The 24,321-nt window shown below is 42.1% G+C and overlaps 2 protein-coding genes across 4 annotated transcripts; both read right to left on the bottom strand.

Moving 5' to 3' along the window:
- Positions 1-1,414: 1,414 nt before the first annotated feature.
- On the bottom strand, positions 1,415-15,886 carry prpf8 (pre-mRNA processing factor 8). Of its 2 annotated transcripts, none has more exons than XM_058080598.2 (43): positions 15,689-15,886; positions 15,050-15,172; positions 14,804-14,972; positions 14,522-14,686; positions 14,192-14,410; positions 13,906-14,118; positions 13,706-13,831; positions 13,456-13,561; positions 12,434-12,624; positions 12,230-12,349; positions 11,933-12,122; positions 11,722-11,841; positions 11,457-11,591; positions 11,194-11,323; positions 10,782-10,978; positions 10,496-10,702; positions 10,008-10,171; positions 9,799-9,925; positions 9,475-9,667; positions 9,146-9,333; positions 8,821-9,059; positions 8,541-8,687; positions 8,247-8,457; positions 8,023-8,139; positions 7,676-7,923; positions 7,401-7,580; positions 7,173-7,308; positions 6,872-7,041; positions 6,601-6,730; positions 6,354-6,500; positions 6,094-6,254; positions 5,584-5,775; positions 5,211-5,448; positions 5,008-5,136; positions 4,489-4,602; positions 4,245-4,418; positions 3,899-4,092; positions 3,529-3,768; positions 2,962-3,103; positions 2,696-2,836; positions 2,474-2,613; positions 2,088-2,290; positions 1,415-1,949 (listed from the first exon to the last, which is right to left on the bottom strand). In XM_058080598.2, exons 2-43 carry the CDS (start codon positions 15,159-15,161, stop codon positions 1,795-1,797), a joined length of 7,020 nt encoding a protein of 2,339 aa, XP_057936581.1. In that variant the 5' UTR covers positions 15,162-15,172; positions 15,689-15,886; the 3' UTR covers positions 1,415-1,794. The 2 variants fall into 2 exon arrangements, with proteins under 2 accessions (XP_057936581.1, XP_057936582.1); XM_058080599.2 differs by having other exon boundaries at positions 15,694-15,886.
- Positions 15,887-16,018: 132 nt separating this feature from the next.
- aifm4 (apoptosis inducing factor mitochondria associated 4) lies at positions 16,019-24,265 on the bottom strand. 2 transcript variants are annotated; one of them, XM_058079966.2, is made up of 19 exons: positions 24,128-24,265; positions 23,280-23,363; positions 23,080-23,189; positions 22,107-22,216; positions 21,985-22,029; positions 21,824-21,905; positions 21,640-21,752; positions 19,509-19,595; positions 19,339-19,430; positions 19,130-19,260; positions 18,929-19,044; positions 18,789-18,860; positions 18,653-18,716; positions 17,434-17,510; positions 17,244-17,361; positions 17,072-17,170; positions 16,922-16,997; positions 16,745-16,849; positions 16,019-16,517 (listed from the first exon to the last, which is right to left on the bottom strand). In XM_058079966.2, exons 2-19 carry the CDS (start codon positions 23,360-23,362, stop codon positions 16,484-16,486), a joined length of 1,614 nt encoding a protein of 537 aa, XP_057935949.2. In that variant the 5' UTR covers position 23,363; positions 24,128-24,265; the 3' UTR covers positions 16,019-16,483. The 2 variants fall into 2 exon arrangements, 1 of the variants encoding a protein (XP_057935949.2); XR_013627924.1 differs by lacking the exons at positions 16,019-16,517; positions 16,745-16,849 and having other exon boundaries at positions 17,072-17,166.
- Positions 24,266-24,321: the final 56 nt, after the last annotated feature.

Genomic DNA, 24,321 nt, shown 5'->3' with positions numbered 1-24,321 from the left:
TAATGCTGTAGTGGGCGGGTCGATTCCACTATCGATAATAACGATATCAATGGCAGTAGCTGTATTAGATCGATATTTTGGCACAGTTCATGTACACAACAATTCAAAGTGCTTTACACGAAACATTAAAAGCAGACATAAAAACATTGAATGAAAAGAAAACAAAAAATACAAGAATAAAAGTAAGGCGATATCATTAAAAGAGTCTTATAGACGGCTGTACAAATTTAAACTTTATTTAAACGCTGCTGAGAACAGGTGGGTTTTTAAACCCGCTTGAAATTAGACTTTTCTGGGAGGTTGGTTCATACTAGTTAGGACGTCGCTGATTTATTTAGTACATTTTTTATTTTGCACAGCTTCCGGTTAGCTTTGCAACGCCAGGGTAACGTCGGCGGAAAACACACTGTAGCCTTCAAAATCAAAGAAAAACACCCGTAAAATAAGGTTGCATCACAGTAAAGAGTTGGGTCTTTACAGTACAACCCCCTCATTTTCACTGATTTTCAAAGGCAAACGTTTACAGATACACAAATAAGTGTTGGTAAATGATTTTGCTTGCATCTGTCACCTACATTTAGTATTTATATTTTACATACTTATCCTTAGTATAACCACGATCAACAAATTAAAAGGCAAACATTACAAAATCGTTCCATGATCTCAGATTGAAAATTTTCCATGTAAACTACACATAACTGTCGGTAATATTTTCCTTTTACTTAGTATCGGATCGATACCACCATTTGCAGTATCGCCCTCCCCCACTGGCAAAATGTCATGCAGTCAAGTTGGAACCGCCCACTTTCCAACCAATGTGGGTAGCACAAGCACACGCACTACCACCAACACGCACAGGACAAGCCTGACAGATCTGGCACAATGCTTCATGATGCACCAGTGCGTAAACGGTTTCCTCTAAAGAGAGTGGCCTTGTCGATTATCATGTGAATATGTAGGCCATGACTGGGTGACAACTCGCTATATACTGTTAAAAATGACATTAAAAGCAGTAAGTACTTTCAAGTTACAAGTGTATAGCTCAAGTGTGCTGAAACATAACCAAATGGCTGCCACAAGCACCTGCTGACCCCTGACCTTAACTGCCAGAAGCTTCAACAGCTTCATACTTTGTCAGGTCAAACTAAAGTTGTTTTTCCAACACACAAGCTTTTTCGGCACACTATTTTAACCTTAAGATGGCATTATAGTACATGTAAGTTCCACCAACATACATTTAAAATGGGAACTGTAAAGATGCAATACTTACCATAAATGCACCAATTGTTGCATCTATCCAATTAACCAGTCTTCTATAGTCAGTGTGACGCATGTGTGACATAACCATATAATAGCGCCATAAAATACTGCACCTGCATTAGTGTTTATAGACATCAGACGTGATAACAGTGAATGTATAAAAATTGCCAACTTTATTTAAAGTCAAGCTACAATATCACAGAATAGCAAGACACCATGACTAACATTATAGGTAATAAACTATTACTTCTCAAAAGGGGCAGGAGTTCAGTAATTCAGCTTCTGAAACAATCATAAGATATTACACAAAAGTCCTGTGTAGAAATAATCAGACACAAATGCATGTTTCATCAGTAGCTGCTAAAAAAAAACCCAAAACTTTACTGCAACTAGAAGGGACCGTTGAAACCAGACTGGAAATATGTGATGGGTAACAAGACAAGGTTCGTAGGTTTTAACATTAAAATGTCCAAACAATGTGTTAAGTACAATTTTTTACATATTCTTGGCAGGGCTAGCCACAAATGTGTCAACTCAATTAAACATGTCCTCACGATCAGCATTGTAGATTTCACCCTCCTGCAGTGAGGCAAAGTTTAGGAAGTGCGATGGTCGATGGACTTCATGGTAGAACTCCTTGGGGTTGGCCAACTGCAGGTCATACTTCATGTTGGGGTCATGGCGCACACCTAGATGACGGGAGCCATGTGGTGATTACTTCCTATCTCTATAACCTGAAATCTAGCGAATAGCTGCTAACTGAATAGAAATATTCTAATACCGCAATCTTAGAAAAGAGGAAGAAAAGAAAAGTCAAAGCTACTAACCCATAAAGTTGTAGTTCCATGACACTTGGCCTGGCACCATGAAGAAGCCCAGGAAGCGATCGGAAAGCAGCATCTGGACTCTCTCATAGTGGGACGGCAGGTAGCCTTTAGGGTTGTTTCCCTTGTCCGTGTTCTGTCTGCCCCACTCATAGCCGCTGGGTGTCAGCTTGTAGGCCGTGAGCGTGCATGAGCCTGGTGTGAAGCTGCAAATGAGACACTATTAAGTCCTACATTACCTATTAGCCACTCTCTCAAATAATTTTAACCACCATTGTTTCCAATTGCTACTAATTCATTTTATTAACGAAAACCTTTGTATTCTCTCTCTCTCTCTGGTGCCCTACGTAAGAATACCCTGAGACACAATGCCAATTATGTAAAGTTACCTGCACGTAATGATGATGGTCTTTTCTCCATCCCAAGAGGGGTTGTCAGCCATGACCTTTGCGTGGGTGGTGACATCTTGGGGGGACAGCTGTGGTGACTCATTAGGTTGTGTATGGATCCAACCGAGGGGCTCCATTTCCTTTTGAGGGGAAAAAGTATTTTTTTTAGACTATTTCTATTTTATATACTAGTGAGAACATAATTTTGCCTTGGTCTCTTACTTTCAGATATTCATGTCCAGGTAGCTGATTGGGCAGGTGGACAGTCTGGTGAGTCCCCCACTGAGGTACCATGACAATACAACGGATCTCCTTGACTTGTGGGTTGTCAGCTGGGCTGGTGCCATACAGGTAACCTGCAATCTGAGCAAAGAAACAAACAACAAAACTTAGTGCACCGAGTAAATGTTTATTTTCAACAGCTATTTTTTAATACATAAAACTATAATCAAGATTACAAATGTGTCAACTCAATTAACAGGACATACCTGTGCTCGCAAGTCTGAAATGCAGATGAACTTCTTGAGGACATTCTTGGGAAGGATGTAGGTGTATCCTGTCTCCTTAATGTCGTCAGATGACACGTAGATGTGGTTGGTTCGGAGGTGGAGATTAGCAGCAGATATAGCCCTGAAGAATGTACAAGCAGCATTAAATCAACTCAAATTTACCAAACATTGGCAGTCCTCACCACTTCACTGTCATATTTTGAGGCTTAACATTTTTTTTTTTAAATGGCTGAATAAACAAAAACGATGGGTGTATTGTGTAGATATCAGCTACTGATGATAGCTTTTTGGAAAGTCCATATAAAATGAGAACTACAAAATGCTCAACTTTTCAGGCATTTACAGGCATCGTTCAGCTGCCATTATATTATTATTATATTACATTGATGAGACAATAGGTACAGTTGGAATTATGCTGTCCAAAAAAATAACACAAAACAAAGCTAGTGTGTCCTTCTGTTACGTCTTATTTATGTCGAATATGTCATTTCTCTTATGTCTACTTTATTGGGTGAGATGATTGCATTTGCAGAGATGGAGACATACCTGACCCTCCATTCGGTTTTGGAGGAGAAGGTCTGCGTCTCATAGTTGGAGGTGGTGGATGTGATGATCTCATCACCGTGTTTATTGACGGTGCGGGTCTGCGTGGCGGTGAGTTGCGACTGCTCTTTGGTCTGCTTCTCAATCTCAGCAATTTGCTGGCGCTGCTGCGAGGGAGCCGAAATTTCCATACCCAGGATAATGTCACGGATCTCCGACTGGGTCAGTGAAGCAACATTCACACTGGAGGGGGAGAAAACAGATGAGTTGGATGTTACATTTTTTTGTTCTGCTTGATTAACCTCATGGTATAAACACTACTCAAGTTTGGCTACTTTAAATACTGTCCAATCAGCTTGATTATAGCACGCACTTGTTCTTTTTGCCATAGTCGGCCAGAATGAGGTCTTTCAGTTGCACTTCCACCTTGATCCACTCCTCGTCGGTGAGAGTGGGCCAAATATGATGGGGTTCTGTGATGGTTGTTTTGTCAGGTTTGAGGATCACCTTGGCACGGTCATTGTTGACATGGAGCGCTCGGAGGATCAGAATGAGTCGCGAAAAGGCCTAGAGGGTGCAAAACACCATACACAAACTAATTACACAGGTGAATAACTATTCAGTTTCGCATTTCACCATTTTTTTATGTGGGTAAAGAAGCAAGTTGGTGAATAAAATGAACTAAGCTCTGCACATTTGTGGTGCGGACTAAAACTCACTGTGTAAGACGAAATGGTCTTAAGCCAGTCATCGTACAGGTTGAACAACACCATCTGCGGCTCTGTCGCTTTAAGGATCAGATCCCCAAACTTCTCAACCTTCAGGCACGCCTGGAAGGGCAGCTGTAACTCGGAGCCCTTGATCACAATGTTGGGGAAGTCTAGCAAGTGGACCTGTGTAAAGGGAAAGATATTAGAAATGTAAGACATGTAAGCTAGTGGAAGACTAATTAGGCAGTCTTACCTCCAGAGGGTCCAACATTCCCTTCCTTGTCACAATGATCTGCTTTGGCTGCTCTTCCACTGGGAGAGAGCGAATCAACGCAGCTACTTCTTCAGCTGTCTTCCATTTGGCCAGCTGCAAGGAAAAATAAAGTCTTAGTGCAATATCAAAAAAGCAAACATGGCGCAGATGTTTGTGTAATATAGATTAGAACCACTGTGTCACTGCTATATCTAAACCTGCTTCAAATGTGATTCAAAATCTTTTAATTACCACAATAGTAACATGAAGATCAATTTCACAGTGAACAAACATATGGAAATGAAATACATATTTTACAGCAGTTAAGACAGGATCAAGTGAACATTAATGTTTGAATATGGTATACTGAAAATGAAAGTTTTCTTTTGCTCATTTTCCACCAAAATACCAAAAAGCAGTGAGTGGTGTGTTTCCGCAATTTGACCTCCAATGCTAAAAAGGAACTCAGTTCCGTAGCACTTAATTCCAGCATCAGCTTCACTGACACCAAGGTTTTACCTGTCCAAGACGTTTCTGCCCGGCCCACACAGAAGTGTGAATGATCTTAAGGAAGAGCTGTCCAGTCCTTGGGTTGAAGATGAAGATGGCTCCATTGATGGGTTTGGTGGTCAAGTTACCCTCAAAGGTCTGGTGAAAGATGAAAAATTGATCAATAACTTTGACAATCATTTAAAAGCTTCAGAATAAGGAGCTGTGCACACCTTGTGGATGGTGACTCTGTAGACATTGGTATCATCCACGAACCAGATGATCTGGTTAGAGAAGAGTTCACCATAGTTCTGTGAGGACAGGTAGGGCTCAGTGGGCTCTGAGGAGTAGAGTTGGAGACCCTTGCGGATGCGCTCCCTGAGCACATACAGGGCAGGGTTGGCCTTCATGATCTTGGCCATGGCCTGCTGGATCAAGGGCTTGCTGCCAGGGAACCAGTTTCCATAACCACTGTACAAACAGAACAATTGCAGGATGAGTAGTTAGCCAATAAAACATAAGAAAACAATCAGCTCTAATAATCTTTGTTACAGTTATGTCATGCCTATTGAAGTATTAAGGGATCAAACAACCAACAATACTAACCTGTGAAGGTTATAAGCCAAGTCGATGGCAATGAGCACGCCAGTTGGGGAAGGGTAGATACTCATGTTGTCAGTGGTATAGTCCAAGAACTTGGCTCTGGCGTAGCGCTCAATGTCATGAGAGTCATAGTCACCCCAACGCAGCTGAATGTCAATCCAGTATTTTTGGGTGGTGGTGCTGTCCATCACATCCCTGCAAGGAGAGCAGCGCGTTTTACATAAAGCTCCAATAACCACCTCTTTAATTGCCAATGTTCATTCACAACCAAAAGCTAAATATAACGAATACATTATCGCACCTTGATTTGAGATACCTGTTCTTTTTAACTGTGTGGATCAGTGTTTGCTAAGCTGCGACTACCAAAGGTGCACTTCTTTAATGCATAATACTGCTTGTCCATTACTCAAGCTCGCCACAGTACATTTATCTTTGCGTTCTGTATTATTCAGGGATCCATTGCATTCTATAAAAAGAAACAAAATTCAATAAAGAAAATATGTTGAGTCATACTTTGAGTCAGCCAGCAAAGATGGTCGAGAGACGTTCCACTTGTATGATGCAAAGAGGAGGATGTCAGCACAAGAAGAGTTCATCTTGTACGACTTCCTGGGGTGGATGGTCTCCTTCTGCACAGTCTCGATCTCAAGAGCATCGAGCTCCTGGTCGAACACCTGAAAGCAAAAACACATTCATATATGTACCAAAATGAGTTGGAAATACCAGTCTTTGATTCCCTTTTACTCCACAGACACCTCAGTCAAAAACCCTACCTGACAGAGATCCATGACAATGCTCTCATGAATCTTTTGCCACAAGTGAGCCCTAAAGATCTGAATGAGGGAGATCTTCAGTGTGGGAATCTTTCCGTGCATAAAGATTCCAGTCAGGTCAAGTTGCACCTGGAAACCCACATATACCTAAAGAAGAGGGAAACACAGCTTTTAATCCTCCAAGATATTACTTTAGAAATCACTAAGCTGAGTAATAATTCCACTTGGGAAGCCTGGCAGGACTAACGTTGGCTCTGTTGATTGTGGGTGACCACCAGAGAGTGAAGCGACGGTTCGGGATTTGGTTGAGACCAGATCTCTGAGCATTTGTCAGCTTCTTCCACTTCATGGACTCCTCAAAGCCACTGGCCTTCTCCCTGTTGTCCAGAAAAAACAATTGATGCAGTTTTAATCAAATTCATGATAGGAGCAAAACAAAAATCAACCCAGTGGTTAAAAAACAAGCCTAATACACAGTTGGCCATGTTTATTTTCAACAAATATGCATAATTTCTCACCAAAAGAGACCCTCCCATGTGGGGAAATAAGTGCCTTTGAAGAGTGTGTGTTCCAGGATGCCCTCCACACCACCCAGAGCCTGAATCATATCGGTTCGGTAGTTGTTGAGGTTCCACAGTTTCCCATCATGCCTCTGATGGGTCCACCAGAACGGATTCTGCTTCAGCACCTACATCATTCCAGTACACAGATGCAGTAATTTTCAGGCTCACATCACCATTTAGTTTTTAAATGTGTCAATATAAATCAGTCATTAGCAGCTGACGTCAACACACGTCAAGGCTGGCAGTATTACTGTACCTGGTATTGTTTAAAATCTGTCCTGACTCTCCAGCCTTTGTCATAGGCCAGTGTGTGTCTGTCTTTTTGGAAAAGGGTGTTGATACGAGGGATTCCTCTGTCCCACGAGTCCTCCAAATCTTCCAGGGTCAGACGCCTGCAAGACAGAATGGAGCAATTTGTTGGTCTGTGAATTCAAGCACTTTGAAAGAAATGAATGGGGCGCAGTTGTTGACAAGCAGAACATACCTGTTCTGTGCAATGGCTTCTTGCCTCTTGAGGGCATACTCTGCCCACACTCTCTGGGAGTCTATGAACTCACTTTCCCATGGCTGAATGTAACGATACAAGTTTGGAATCAGTTGGTCCTCTTCATGACTCATTCCAGACCTGAAATGGGTGATCCCCACATCTGTCTGCTTGGACCACCTGGTGGGGAAAAAGGAAAGTTTAAGCCCAACTTAATTAGTTACTAAAGGAAATTTAATTTGAAGATCAAGTCAAATATATGGATGCTGACTTACCGCAGATCAGACTGTGGAATCAGCACATGGCCCATGGACAACATGCCAAGGCCTCCTAACTCTTTGGGAGTGTAGAAAACGACAGGTGGGAAACGGCTAGGCATTTTGGAGTTCAGACCGATCTTGATACGTGTCTGAATTTTGTTTTCACATTTGACCAGCAGATCCAGGAGCTCCTGCGTGTTGACCACCGCTTCACGGAAGTAGGTCATCAAACCAATGAGAGCAGTGTTCCACTTGTTCACAATCTGAAGGCAAACGACATCAATTATGACCCACAGTTTGACCGGCACTGCTCTCAACTTTTAAAACTCATTTATATCCTTTGAAATAAAAGGTCCACTGACCTTTGTGAATGTGGTCGAGCCCGAGGCCATCAGGATCTGGCGTACTCTGTTGTGGAAGCGCTGCATTGATTCATCATCCACACGCAGGAAACATTGAGCTGTCCTCTCTTTTGTAACCTACATGTACAAATACAAAACGGCAATTAGTGCAATGTCCAAAAGCATTACTGGCCTATAAAAGTTAAAATCCTGGTAATGGTGTCAATGAGGAGTCATTTTCTCACCTCATTCTGCAAATTCCAGACACCGTCCTTATGGGTGAACTCCTCATAGCTTGTTCGACATTTGGGCAATATGCGGCACTCAAAGCCGCACATGTTAAAGAGCAGGTTGGGGTTGTCTTTGCTGTAGACCGACACAAAGCTGTTCTCCCACTGGACTGTGGTCACAGACCTTGGCAGACGGTTCTTTATGTCCCAGAACACAGCACGGCCACTGAGATCAAAATGAAGAGTGTTAGAGCATATTTTATTTAGCTTAAACTGCATACTAGTGTAAATTAGAGGCAGAAGACTCACAGATTGACATCATGCTTCATCAGCCTCATGCGGGCATCACGAGGCCAGCACTTCTTGTTGTTGTAGCCCACAATGTTCTCATTGTTGGGGTCAGGGTGCTCAGTCAGATACCTCTGAATGAGGTCTCTAGCCTCGTCAGCAGAAAACCTGGTGAAGTAAACAAGAAAAGTTTTACCAAAAAAATTTGGCATACAGGGTAACAAACCGGGGGGAAAAAAGGAAATATACATTCAGAAGGTCCATTTTCAAAACACATGTACAAGGGCTGAGTCAATTTAACCTGAAGAAGATGTGAATGCGGTCGATGTAGCGGCAGTACAGCCTGATAGGGTGGGCGCTCTCTGTTGCTGTATCTTGAAAACTGAGGAAGTCATTGGGCATCTGAGGTGGACCTGCCATCTCGCTGGCACGGTGCAGACCCAGCACTAGTAGATCCATCACTAGACCATAGTACTGTACAATGAATGAGGCAAACTGAAGTCCGCGGATGATGCCGTAAGAGTTTGTGTGGTTCATGTCCTACAAAATATAAAAAAGACAGACTTAATATTTTAATAATACACAACAAAATGCATTCTTTGAAATGATTAAAAGTGACAGATCACCTTGTAGTTGATGACCACATTGTTCTTGGCTGTCATGTAATCAGCAATGTTGTGGTCCACGATAAGACGCAGCAGCCTGTTGAGCAACGTCAGATCTATCTTCTCATACATCTTCTCGTAGCGAGACTCAAGCATCACATTACACTCTCCCTCTGCAGTTTCCCAAACATCTTGCAAGTTGTTGATGCCTGCAAACAACAAGTATAACAAAGTTAGTCTCATAGCCTATAGATGTAAATGCTGCATTCCACATGAGCAGAATTCCTAGTTACAAACATGGGCCATCCTGATTCTTTGAAAATGTGTAATGTAATGTGCAGGGGCTTGACCTTGGCACCACTTGTAGACAAGCAGCGGAGGTGGTTCAGTGTCAGCTGGTTTGATCCAAGGTGGGAACAGACGTCTCTTGTCTGCTTCATACCACAGATACTGATCAAGGTAGGCATCGGTGATCTTCTCCAGTGGCTCCACGTCATACACCGGGACCAGATGGCTGTAGAGGTCCATGAACTCAATACCCACCTGCACAAAAAACAGCATAATTAAGCTGAATGCAATGGAGCATGCAATTACCTCCTGAAGAATCTGTCAAGTATGAATATAAATTGTTGAGTGTGGCTTGAGAACAAAGCACAAATAAATTAGGTCCTGACCTCCTTGAAGGCTCGCTGGGTGAGCAGGTGACGCTTGATTCTGGACAGAGCCTCGTGGGGATTGTCATAAGCCTGCTCGATTAGTCCGAGTTCTTCTCTCTGAGACTGGTTCAAGCGGGACTTCACACTAGGGCACAAAATGTCAATGACACGTCCATTAAGACATCTTATCAAAGTGGAATGATGACAATCGTTGAACATCTGCTTACCTGTAAGCCTCTTTGAGCCTCTCCAGGGCCAGGATGAGCAGCTTGGTGTCATGTTTGTATGACAGTGGAGGGAAGGGGATGGGTGAGAAGCGTCGACTCTCCAGCCAATGAACAGTTGTGGTGTAGATGGCTACAGCTTCCTCAGCTGTGATGTAGGGGCCATCCTGCAAGCAAATCATTACCTCCCTTTTAGAAATGCAATCATCTTTCCCCCCTCCAATTTACCATGTTTGACACCAGATGAAGGCTTTGTAGGAATGTTTGACATTTAAAAAAATACTACAAAAACCCCCCACAAATGAACTTGACCCTTGAAGCAATGTCTGAATGGTGACTGGTGAACTGCAGATGCAGCTACTGATAAAAAGCCACCATTAAATTCAATATTCCTCCATCTCTTACGCACAGGCAAGCAAACCAATGCAAGTGCGCCTTAGTAAGAGGATTTCATAGAAGAGTATTTACTGTTTCTGGTCTCACTGCATTACCTTCAGGTAGTTATGCTGTCTCTCTTGCTCAGCTTTCAGGTACAGACGGGTCAGTCTTCCGAGATTCTTTTTGCAGACTGTCTTGTCTACAGTTGCTCCACGACGAATACGCTCACGGTTGTAGTGTGCCGTGTTGGTCCACCAGTCAGCTTTGGCCTTCACATAGCGCAGGATCATGTTCTCGATGGGTGTTGGCAAGCCAGGCACCTGTAAGAAGAAGATACATTTTTAGCTTTATGATCCTATTATTCCATTATAAGTTTACAAAGGCTTGTGAGGTACCAACCTTCCAGGGGATGTTGGCCTTCCAGCACCTCCAGGACTCACTCAGATGCTGCAAAATAGTCCTGGCTTTGTTCTGTTTAATGCCCTCAGGCATCATGTCCAGGATGTCATGCATCACGGCAGCACGCAACTCCAGGTCAAAGTGAGACTCTACACGCTGCTTGGTTACTGTCTTAGCCACCCCCTTGGAGTGACGTCCTGTTGGCAAAAACAAAAAATTGTTTGCGCTAGACTCGGATGCAGTTTACACACATTTAGACTGAAAACCTGTCACTATGACAACAGCCACCATCCGAGTTCCTCACATTTAAATAACAAAATAAGCAGGATTACAGAAAACTCTGCATGTTTTGGGTTTTCATTACCTATAGCCTTGAATACAAATATTGGTCAAATATTGCATAATGGCCTACCTTCGAACTGCCTGGCCAGCAGATTTCCGAGCCACCTCTCCAAGAGAGGAGTGATGCCCCTCATGAAGAAAAGCCACACCCTCCATCCAGGTGCCCAGAAGCCACAACCTGGTCCCTTGCCTACAGGCCCCTGATTAAAAAAACAAACAATATTCAAAGGTGAATCCCAAATTTCACACATATTGTTTGACAATTACATATACTTAGTTCCTAAAAAAAGGTGATCCTTCCCAATTTGTTGGGAATAATCAGCTCATACTTACAGTATTGAAGCGGTAGTAGATCAGGTGTTTCAGATCTTTGCACATTCGGATTTGTCTCATTAGCTTGTACTTGTAGCGATACATGCCAGTCAGCTGTCCCACATGAGCAAAGATGTACTGCAGTCCATCAGCCAACTACAATACACAGACAAAATCATCCAAGCCAAGAATTGGCTTTTTAGTTCATCAGGTTTGGTCTTAAAATAATGCATTTAATGTTTAAAAAAATAGTTCCATAATATGTATATTCTGTAGCTGCTATGACCTGGAAGGCGTCCACATTTCCCAGTCTGTACTGTACATGGCTGTCAACAACCAACTTGCTGAGTCGCAGCACCTCTCTGCACAAGTGGAAAGCATTGCCAAATCTGGACTTTTTGCGTTCCTGGGGGGAAACGACAAAGTGTCAAGTTGGCAAAAATAAAGTATGACACCAAGAAATGACAAATGCAAAAGTTAAGCGTTTTCGTTTGCACCTTTGTGGTCAGAGTCTTGACAGGTTTCAGGTTGAAGTTGTAATCAAGATGCAGATAGTTGAGGTTCTTTCGATGGATAAGCAGATTGAGCATGTTGTAGCCCTGGCGGCAGACCTGCAGGCCAACCTCCACCCAGTCCAGCTTGGTGGACTGAAAGAACTTGGTGGCCTTGAAGGAACGGAACAGATACCTGGAAACCAAACAGAGTTCTTAACAGCACATCTAAGTTGACGAGTGAAAAGGCTTAAAGTCGAAATATGAGACTGCAAATAGAAAATTCTACAAAATGTCACACACCTCTTCTTCTGGGCCTTGGGTGGTCTGTGTTTGAGCGCATTGAGAACGTAATACTTCAGCAGTTTCTGATAGGACACACGCACTTTCACCGGCTGTCCAGCGGGGCAGTGCTCACGGTACCTGATAAAAATAAAACCCGCCTATTAGTTAAAAACAACCCAATGTTTTGATAACATTGTTTTACCAACAACTTGGCCTACTCACCAGTTCTTGATCAGAGGGATATCAATGGCTCTCCTTGTGCGGCCTGAGCGAAGGTTAAACGGTCTTGGCGCCCAGAGCAGTGCAATGCCATTGGCTGTGTTGTCAGTGTAGAGTGGCGTCTCCTTGAGGAAGGGCTCTACGAACTCGGGAAGCTCAAACTCCTCATCATCATCTGGTAGAGGCTCTTGGCTCTGAATGGAAGTAGGTAGTAGCAAAGACAATGTTTAATGGTCACATGCAAGAGCTAACCAAAAAGAACTTGGTCCTCCTGTTATGTACGAGTTTTGGTGTAAATCGGATATTATACCTAAATTAACTCCCTCCCTCATTAACTCTAAGTCACTTGTACTGTACATAGAACACCAAATACATGAAATAAATGAAGCCAGTATTAAGACAACTACATCATTGCTTATTACGTCCGCTTTCAGAGGCTGAGCTACCTGGTAGTTGTGTACTGCACTGTTAAGAGGCTTGTAATTTCTGAGCTTCTGTGAACATGACATGTGTCCTGACTGTATTTGTGGCTGCAAGCAGGGAGGACAGTTGAGTTTTTTTATGTTTTGTCTTGGTTTGGTTGATAGTAGCTGTGGCGTTATTGGAATAAAGAGAAGGGTAAAGGCTACAATACAATCTTTAGCCCTAATGACTGTCGCGTGGCCGATATTTTGCACATCGCGTATTCTTCCACAGCTCACTGTGCTGCAACTAGTTCTCAAGCGTGTCTTGTGTACCCATTATTGATTAATTCATGGGAGCGTGCATGCAACAATGAAACAAGTTACAGTCTTATGTTATATGGCCAATATTTGACTGATGGCAGACCAAATGCAACTGCATCCGGTCATAAATAAGCCATCATCCATTTTAATATTCCTCCAGTTGTTACGCACAGGCAAGCAGACCAATGCAAGTGCGCCTTTGTAAGAGGACTTAATGCTGAACTTCAGTGAACTAAAAACAACAAGAAAACTGCATTGTGTTTCGCTTTCCTTGTCCATGAGGCAGTGACAGACACCCACCTTGACTGAATGTCTGTGTGAAATGGGGTTGATCAGCGGATCAAAGTAAAACGCTGGAAGATCTGGGTCCTCTGTCTTGATGAACACCACATTCGGCGTATGGTACCTGCACAAGAATCAACTTTTTACAACCAGCGTGAAACAAATTCAGTTATTTTACTCTTAAAAGATAAAACATACAAGCGGTAACATTTTTGAATGAGTCAACATCCCCCCACCACCACAAAAAAAAAAACTAAACAATTCTTACCAGGTGAGGTGAACATGGTGCGGCAGGTTGTTGTACAGGTAGGGGAATGCAATTTTGTACTCTGTCCTTATAGGCTGCCTGATGATGATTTTGTTGATGTCATTGAACTCGTTCCAGTCTTCATCCCTTTCAAAGAAATAAAAACACATCAGCACATAACATTTTTTGTGCATAATACCAGATCTGCTGACGGCTCTTACTGGAGGTTAATGTCTCGAACAAGAGGCTCAAATTTTGGTCCACCGGGGATGGCCATGTTTAAAGCCTTGGATGTAAAGAAGGCCTTCAGGTCAAACAGGTAGAAGTAGTTGAAATCCACCAAGTCTGTGAGCAGCTGGTTGGCCAAGCGATACAGCGTTGACATCATGGGGAGTGTGAACTGCCAGCGACGGTAAGTGGTGCCATTCACAAATCTGAAAAACACAGGCGAAACAAGGTCAGCGCGTTGTTTGCATGTAACACAAAAAGTCATTGAGAGGCGCTTACTTTAAAGTGTCTTTGAGAGGCTGGTGCTCGTAGAACCATTCCGCTACCGAGCCATCCTCTTCTGGGTCTAGCTCCATCTGGATTGCCTCCAGTGGTTCAACATCCAGGATGTTGTCTGCATAATCCAGTGGCGGCTCCTCGTCGTCAAATGGTGGAAAGCGCATCCTTTTGAAGTGTCGACGGTCACGCTTCTCTCGACGCATCATGATCCACATGGTGCTAAAGAGGAATACCAGCAAGTACCAGAAGTTGAAATGTAGTCAAATAATATAACATTCTAAGCTTCAGGTACACGAATCACATGCACTTCAAGCATTAATACCGCCTTACCCCCACTGGGCGATGTAAACTGGCTCAATAACCCATGGGATTTCATTTACGAATGAAATGGCTCCTGTGATGTGGTAGAGCACTGGCACATCTCTGATCTGTTCCCAGGGCATTGGCATGTTCTCCAGCAGTTTCAGAACCGCATGGGGCATATACTTGAGGGCACTATTTAGGAAACAAAGAAACTGGATAAATTTCACGAATATATATTACATTCTAAAGATGTTATTGCAGTAATTAATAATAATCAAGAACAAAAGTGAAAGCTTTTAGAAGTCTTACCCTAAGTACACCCTCTTGTCATGCCGAAACTTTCTGTTGGTCATGTCACCATGGTCCCTGATGATCTTGCGGACATGCTCAGGTGGCATATCTTCCTTCTGAGCATCCACAAAGCCAAACTTCCTTTTCTCTGAGTAGCGCTTTGCCTGCAACTGCTGCCATTTCCTGGCTGTGTGGTTAGAAGACAAACATTTGACAGAATCCACACAGAGTGCTTCACATAAAAAATGCAGGTAGTGACCAAACCTTTCTCTTGCAATTTCTCCTCCGTCATGTAGTCTGGAACCTGGGGTGGAAGGGGTACTCCTGGAGGTGGGATCCCAGGAGGGACTCCTCTGAAGGGGAAGGGAACTGCCATGGCGCCTCGAACTACAAACAATATGATCGAACACAACAATAAACGATCACTCTTTCGGTATTAGTTTCCCCCAATGACTGAATAATTAAAAATATTAGCTTTCAAATCATACAAAAAGTCAATTGTATCTTCATATAAATATATCAAAGGTCTACACATACGAAAACAGTGTTTACTACGTGGTTGGAAGTGTTCGTTTAATAAGAGTATCGAGGGCAGAAGTGCAAATTGACTACCGTCCATCGATTGTTTAGCTAGCGTTAGGTAACAAAATGGCTCCATGTATCAAATACGTACATATCGAACAATCTTTGCCAATATATCGGTTTAAAAATATAATCACCATGTTTAACGGGGAATTAGAATACTACATTATATCACAAGTCTTTGTTTGAAGTTTTTCACTTGGTGCAATAATGGCGCTAGGTAGGCCAAACGTGGCTGAGGCGGTCGGGTAAGCTAAAAGCTAACAAATTAGCATAGCTTGAAAGTTTGTTTCAAAATGAACACACAAAAAACCATCTTACCTCACCTTGCTACCTCAGCTACACCCACGATTATTTATAACGTGGAGGAACTGTTTTTCAGCCACGCTCTCGTTTACCAAAACATGTTTCTTTCCAAGTAGCGTGCCCTCGGAAAACTGCAACACACACGGACCGACGATGGCCACACGATGTACGCCGCCTGGCTCAATTCACGACCACAACTACGTCACAGAGCGGGCGTAGCTGAGAAACATGCGCAAACGCGACTCGGAAAATACCCGGATTATTGTATTTCCGGCTCTTGACTGCTCTCTACAGCATTGGAGGGCAATTACAGCACAGTACATTTCTTTTATTATTATTTTTCGGTACAGTACATGCAAAGATGATAAAACAGTGACAAAAACACCAAAATTGACATAAAAAGAAACAAAGAGTGTATCTGGAGTGAAGCAGTTGTTTATAGTCACTTAATAATAATAAATAATCATCATGAAACACAATTGACTGCAATATAGGTGCAGTTTACCACCTGAGTATAAGTGATATATTGAAATTGTCAGCATTATCATGAGATTGACAACACACTTAACATGAGACTAAACTAAGTTCAAGCAAACAACAAATGTAAACAAAATTATTACTTGCACGTTTCTTGTTTTACCAGATACTAAACCTACAGTACACAGATGCATCTTCAGTACAGTGCATAATAGGAATCACCTGCCAGTCTGAAGAATTAGATCATTGATGGGCTGCACAGTGCGCCAATCCATTCTAATGTATTTGGTAACGGTGGGACAACAGTGGTATCCTTTCTTAGCGAGAGGCAAATCAGACACCTTGGAGCCAGGTGAGGTCTTCAGATCTGAATAGAGAAAGGAGTCATAGAACAGATATTTTATATTTACAAAGTTAATTATTCATGGTATCAAATACTCCCCATTTCAGTTGAATTTTTGTTTACATTTAGTGCGAGGTTAAGATGCTAATTGCGGTTGTGAATCAGTTATGGCATAAAGATCTCTGACTTCATGAGTACAATTTCAGTGACTAGGACATGTACTGTATGTGTGAGTGTACAATTAAACTCACTGAGCCTGTCCTCTTGTAATGCGCTGGCCTGTTGCCATCAATTCTGCGAGTTTAGCCACAGCGGGATCAAACATCAGGCTGGCTGCTGCCACCACCGCATCATCTCTGTGGACACAAGGCCAGATAGGAAATTGGACAGCATATGTCATGTCATTATCAGCTAGTACATCTGCTTACTTAATATAAAACGCCAGGAACTTTCTGTCCTCCACTTTGCCTTTGAATAGGATTTCCGTGTAGCCTTCCCCGTACCCTACCAAAGAAAATAAGATTACAACTTGAAATGTTTAATCTGAATGTAATTTAGAGGATTTAGATGACCTGTACCTGTGTATCTGATACTTTTCCCAAGCAACACAGTCCAAAAGAAAGGAACAGACTCAATTTTGGTTGGTTTATTTAACATATTGAGGGCTGCAACTCTTCCTGAGGCAAAAACAAACAACATGTGTAATGACGTTTTTTTTTAAATTCACTACAACAACTAACAAAGTCCTACCTTGGGCTTGTGACATTTGCCAGTGAGCAACATTGACCATCTGATCTCCTCGAATAGTCAGAGGGAAGGAGGTGACGTCTCCCGCGCTAAAAACATCCGCTACTTTGGTCTTCATGAACTGAAGAGAAGACAAGACGTGTCAGATAAGATTACGTGACGTGGATTTCTTTTCAGTCACTGCAGTGATGACCTTGTCTACGATGACTGCTTTCCTAGAATCCACCTCCACTTCACTTCCGGTAAGGAAATCAGAATTGGGAATCACACCTGAAAACACATTCGCAGTCACAGTCGGTGTCAGAACCATTCTTCATCTCCACCAAGACAGTTGGATTTTTCTCTATTGTGGGTTTTGATTTCTGCCTACACTTTTTAAACAAATCATTCTAGGATTTGGCCACTAAATGTAAAAGGCTAATATTTATAATACAATATTTACAAAACATGTAATATCAAATACAATCTGCTTCAGTTAAAGAGGACCTATTTCCACTTTCTGACCTATAAATGTAGTTAGAATGTTAAACGTGTTAAACAATGCCAAAATTTCGTTAATGAAGTTTGTGCATTTGGAAGTGAGCCCTGAAAGAAGTTTGGGGTGGCTCAAAACGCTCAGTTTCACAAGGCATGGTAAAACGGCCCCTTTGTGGTGTCACAGAAGGGCGGACTTCCTTATATGGTTTATAGTTAGGAAGTACTTTGGGCGTGTAACCAATCACAGCAGAGTGGGCATGGGTGGAATTAATTAAAACAGACCATTTTGGCAGGAAGCACAAATCAAGGAAATACAGCTGGCATAGGTGCTGATTCTGGAAGATCAAAAAAGTTTTCTGTGCGGGTTATTGTGTGTAGCTGCTCTATAGGAGACCACAACTCAATACAAAGGGTCGAAAAATAAGCATAATAAGTCCCCTTTAACACAAAACAAAAATCCCTTCTTTCATACCTTAGAAAGCCAGGCAGAAGCCAGAAAGACTGACATTTTCTCAGTTTAAACGCATGATGTGCTTTCTCTGTTTTATTGTTAATAAAACATAATCAAACCTCGGTTTTTGAATACCAAATTTCACCCAAATTTTGCCCTGGTTTTCGTGCACTGTCTCAGTTATCATACAGAGCAAACAAAGCACCCTCCATATCACTGTAAATAACCCGCCATGGGGCCAAAGAAAATGTGTGTTTAGAACAGATTCATTAAATTGACATTATTTCTTTTGGAAAAAACATGGTTTAGGTTTTCGTCTGACTTTTGGGAAACTAATTAAGGAAACTAGATAAACAACTGTATTACTTCATGAGAATTGTACATTTTTACCATGAAATTCTTTGATTCCATAGGTGATAAAAGTTCCATCGTATCCAAGTTCCTCACAATGCACACCCTGGAGCAATTTCATAGAATCCCTTACCTATTCCTGCAATCACCACGTCAGCTTCCAGAACTATGCCACTCTTCAGCACCACCTCTTTCACCTTCAAAAAGGCAACAGTTTACCTCTAAAACGCAAAATAAATTGATATTCAAATAAGTATAAGTGATATTACTGAGCCGTTTTCCCCTCTGATCTCAGCGATGCTGTCGTTCATGTAAAACGTCACATGATGTTCCTTCAGCATCTTTAAAAAGGGAAGCAACATTAAAAACCCTACCATATAATCATAATTATGTCCCCATTGTTTCTTACTTGCATGGTCATCTGGCCAATTTGGGAACCCAGAGAGCGCTCATAAGGATATCTGGTGGTTCCGACAACGGCCACACTTGACGCTTTGTCTGCTAGATAGGACGCCACCTCCATACCTTCAATTACAGGTAAAAAAAAAAAGAACACACATATGAGAACCACAATGCGGATGTATGACTTAACACTGATAAACCTCTCAACCGATGAAGGATGCTCCGATGACAACAGCCTTGCGGCCCATGCAGGAAGCATGAATCTCTTTAGCGTCGTCGTAGCTCTGCAGTATCTTAACTCCTTTCAGGTCACTACCAGGACAACTGAGTGGTCTCGCTCTGTGGACAGCATGTGTTTGTATAGAGAGTTCATCTTCACAGTTTATAAAGGAACGTGTGCTGTTGAGTAAGACTTGCCTGCAGCCTGTTGCGATGAGGACCTGATCATAATGCAGCAAGGCGCCATCTTTCATCCTCACTGCTTTATCGCGTGTGTTTAAAGTCATCACCTGCATCACAGTATTGGGACCAGAGAACGTCAACATAACATTTGATACATTCTTTCTTTGGTTTTGTGTCTTTGTCACCTCTTGCTGTGTCCGCACTTCTATTCCATATTGTTGAAAAAAGTCACTAGAGCGCAGGAGGATGCTGCTGCTGTCCACATTCAAAGCCTGAAAAAAGAGTCGTTGTTATGTCGGGAAACAGTAAATACAGCATCAACCCAAATAGAAACCCAGACTATAAGACGATCCTCCTTGGACACGACAACATTAGACAAAAATACAACATTATCAAAACAATTATTAAAATTACCATCATAACTTGCTGACTTGCCTGACCTTTGACACACTGTGTTGTAGTGTGTGACAGGAAGAAAAGCTATGGTTCATGTGGGGCTACCCGTTTGTTTGCATTACTCTCTATAGGGTCCTTTCTCACAGTATCACGGATCATTAGGTCCCATTATTACTCCCTCTCTCTAATTAATAAATGCTATTTCATGGTTGACTATGGCATATTGTTAGTCAAAAAATTAATTAATTAATTAAAAGACAAAGGGGGCGGCACGGTGGTCTAGGGGTTAGCGCGCAGACCTCACAGCTAGGAGACCAGGGTTCAATCCCACCCTCGGGCATCTCTGTGTGGAGTTTGCATGTTCTCCCCCGTGCGTGGGTTTTCTCCAGGTACTCCCACATTCCCACAGAACTCCCACATTCCAAAAACATGCTAGGTTAATTGGCGACTCCAAATTGTCCATAGGTATGAATGTGAGTGTGAATGGTTGTTTGTCTATATGTGCCCTGTGATTGGCTGGCGACCAGTCTAGGGTGTACCCCGCCTTACGCCCGAAGACAGCTGGGATAGGCTCCAGCACCCCCCGTGACCCTCGTGAGGAAAAAGCGGTACAAAATGAATGAATGAATGAATGAATGAAAAGACAAAGACATATGTAGTATTCTGGCCACGAGGTGTCATTCATTGTCCATTTTTGAGACATGACATTAGATTACCGTTGGCATTTCCGACAGCTAGGAGACCAGGGTTCAATTCCACCCTCGGCCATCTCTGTGTGGAGTTTGCATGTTCTCCCCGTGCATGCGTGGGTTTTCTCCGGGTACTCCGGTTTCCTCCCACATTCCAAAAACATGCTAGGTTAATTGGCGACTCCAAATTGTCCATAGGTATTAATGTGAGTGTGAATGGTTGTTTGTCTATATGTGCCCTGTGATTGGCTGGCGACCAGTCCAGGGTGTACCCCGCCTCTCGCCCAAAGATAGCTGGGATAGGCTCCAGCACCCCCCGCGACCCTCGTAAGGATAAGCGGTAGAAAATGAATGAATGAATGTCCGACAGAAGAAGTTCTCTTCCCATTCAGTGCGGAAGTGGTACTTTTTTGGCTTCCTAGTCCTTCTTCGCCTCTCTGTTTTAAACCCTTTCCTTCCAAAACAGTAAATAAATTACAGGCTAACCAGTTAGCTTGCTAATGTTTAAAGCCACGGCTGTCTCTTTTGTGCCTGCAGTAATCCCATATACTGCACAGTTGAGCAATATGGCGTAAACAAAGAATAATAGGAGTGTAAAGGAGATGGCAAAGGTAGTGTCTGTAGCAATGGTAGCAATGGTAAAGAAAATCATAAACAGGGAAGCAGGATTTTTATCGAGGAAGAAAGAAGCCCGTCTGTTTGTCGTCCTCCATTAATCAGGATATAGCATAGAGCTGTACTGTACGTTATGACATTCCATTTATTATATAGGGTCACGGTTGAGGTGAAGCCTATCCCAGGTGACATTGAGCAAGAGGCGAGGTTCACCCTGTCCCAGTCACGCTTGTCAATCAGAAGACACGTGTCGACAAACAACCATTCACACTCACATTCATACCTATGGACTTGTGAACACACAAAAATGTCAAGCCTATGACTTGAGACTTGACTCGACACTTGGGATTAAAGACTTAATCGCGATTTTGAGCTGTTTTTTTTGGTTTTGTTTGTGGAGATCATGAAGTTGTGGAGACCATGAAGGAATAAGATCTTGACGACATGAGGTGTGGGGTGAACATGCAGCACATGACACACATAGAAGTCAGGAAGTGCAACATACGCAAAAAGTAACGAATGAACCAATGAATGGAGCCAGTACGTTTATGGACTGTAGGAGGGAACCAAAGACATTTGCACTGCATCTTAAAAGAGAAAATCACGACTGTCTTACCTTACTCAATTTGGGCTTGTCAAACGGCGGTAAAGTGTCTTTAGTGACCATGACGATTCGACCTTGGTAGCAGTTCTGACGCAGCGTCTCAGCACACACCAGAGAAGCAGGGCCTGAACTCACGACACATCAGCACAAAGTGTAGCAGATCCATCCACAGGTTCACGTGTCCATTCCTTCTTACCCCCTCCTATGAGCAGGATAGTGTGGTTGATGTGCGGTAAAACGCTACACATTTCCTTCACTCTTTTTGTCAGCGTCAGAGTCTGAGGGGGCAGACATCGTGTTGATTTAAGAGAAATGTGTTTGAATGACATTAATCACTTCTTATCTGCCATTACTTGCCTTTATGTTGACAGAAACGTACACCTTCCCTTCTTGTATGTTGACCTGTGTCAAAATGGTAAATAATCGATAAAATCATGTTTTCAAATCGATAAAAACCATCACTGTTCAAAGGGTTTTACCTTGTAGCAAGGCAGAGAGTCCAGACCTGGATACTCCTCAATATCTCCGGTTTTCACATTGAAGCAAGCACCATGAAAGGGACATCTCACTTTGTTACCAACCAGTGCTCCTGCATTATCAAAGAATATGCATTGTAAAAGATGCAGGATTTATATCAGGGGTCTCAAACATGCGGCCCGCGGGCCAAATGTGGCCCACAGGACACTAGTTTGAGGCCCCTGCCTTGATATGAAAGTTTAATGTTAGTGCGGCCTGCGCAAGTTTGATATGGATGCTGTATGGTATCATGTACCCAGAAAAAATTATTACGTTTGATTAATGTTCATGTTAAAGGTTAAATAACTGTTAATAGTTATCCTCCCTATCCGTGTGGAAGTGGTAAGTTTTTGGCTATTTAAGTTTAAAGGAAATAACTTGAAGGCTACCGTTTAGGTCGCTAGCTCTCTAGTTTGCGAGTTAGCATGTGTCTCAAGACCCTGCAGTTGCGCAATATGTTGTAAATAAAAAAAGTATAAATCTGACTATAGTCGTGTTTTGTCATGTCTACAGGGCTCTAATAATGCTTTGTTAATTTTAATCAGAAAAAAAATAATTTGTCTACCCACCAACTATATGTGGTTTCTTAAGTTTTTATTATTTGCAGTTTTATTATTATTATTATATTTATTTATTACTGATTGATTGATTTTCTTTATTCTTGATTTGTTTATTTATTTTTCATCTAATTTTGTGCAGAAAAATAAAAATTAAGATATTTGAGAAAGTGGAATGTTTTATCAGAGCTTTTATTGTAGAAAATTGGAACCAAAGCACTGAAAAAGTTTGTGTATTTTTCTGTTTTTAATAAATGGTTTGGTTTTTTTTGGAAAACCTGATGCGGCCCTGCCTTGCCCAGACCTGGCCCTCAGGTAAATTGAGTTTGAGACCCCTGATTTAGATGTAACATGTCACAATTAGGACCATAAACTTTACCTTTAACCAGAGGGGCGTTATAATGAGAACACCGGCTTCCGACTGCATTGTACCGACCCTCAGTGCGGACTAGCAACACCTTTTGGTCCGCCACAGATACTTCTTTCATCCTTAACGCCAACACATAGACATGTAGTCAAAACATGGCATAACATTCTTCTATAAAGTCTCCAATAAATGTTGTTTGGAATGTGACGTACTGGCCATCAGTCAGGTCAGCTTCATGACAAACCAGTTCTGTAACCTCCTCGACATCTTGATGTGGCATTTTGCTCGGATTCATACTGTGAAGACACAGATCACATGACGTGAAAGAACCATTGTTGAACGGAAGGACTGGAATTACAATGTAAAATACAATGACTGAATAGAAGCTCTGTACTTCTCTGAGAACTCAATCACACCTCCATACATTTTTAAGCACAATACATGCCCTTCGTTTACCGTGTTGTACCGTGTTACATTTCACATAATCACCAGGTTAAGGTTTGCATTTCAGATGTGATGCAATTACAAAAAAATACATCTAGTCAAGTCACTAGCTAAGTGAGTTCACATACTCCAAAATACAACTTGTACATGCTTTTTAAAATTGTGTACATATGTGAGCAAGTTTTACAAATTGGTATACCTATGCAAAAATTGTGTACTGCATCTGCATCTCTGAATATATTGAATATATGTTATGATTGCACAATATAGTGATACTTAATTATTTATACAACATAACTTGCATAGGAGGATGTTAAACATGTTTCTTTTCTTTTTTTCTTTAAATTTGCATTCTTATTCTAATCTTGTTACTACTTTACTATCTGTGGATGCTCGTGTAGGTAAAAAAGTAATTTTCAGCAAAACATAAATAAAATATCTAGCTAGCTTAACGTTCTTGCACTATATGTTATAATGTAAACAAATACTACCATTTTATTCCATTGCATTGCTCTCAAACCATATGGTATGTTACGTGCACTACACTATTCTGCAAAACCATCACAAATAGAGTTTTTAACCGCGGTGGACATTTATTTAAAACACAGAAACTCACCTTTTTCTTCCCGGGTATGAATTGATTGACACAACCGGAACTGGACGGTGTTCACAGCAAACGTGGTGCGTTCAAGATCATTCAACAGCGGAGTCTCGTGTTTTCCTCCTGCTTTTCCGGTGAGCGCCATAACAACCCGGAAGTGCCGAGAGCCGCGTGAGTTTAACAATGCCGGCCAAAACCTGATAGCGACG

This window comes from Doryrhamphus excisus, linkage group LG8 (assembly GCF_037039965.1).
Source record: "Doryrhamphus excisus strain RoL-2023G ecotype Guam linkage group LG8, RoL_Dexc_Guam_v1.1, whole genome shotgun sequence".
Classification (NCBI taxonomy): Eukaryota; Metazoa; Chordata; class Actinopteri; order Syngnathiformes; family Syngnathidae; genus Doryrhamphus; species Doryrhamphus excisus.
Note: the sequence above shows the minus strand (reverse complement) of the source record. Positions and strands in the feature narration are given on the sequence as shown.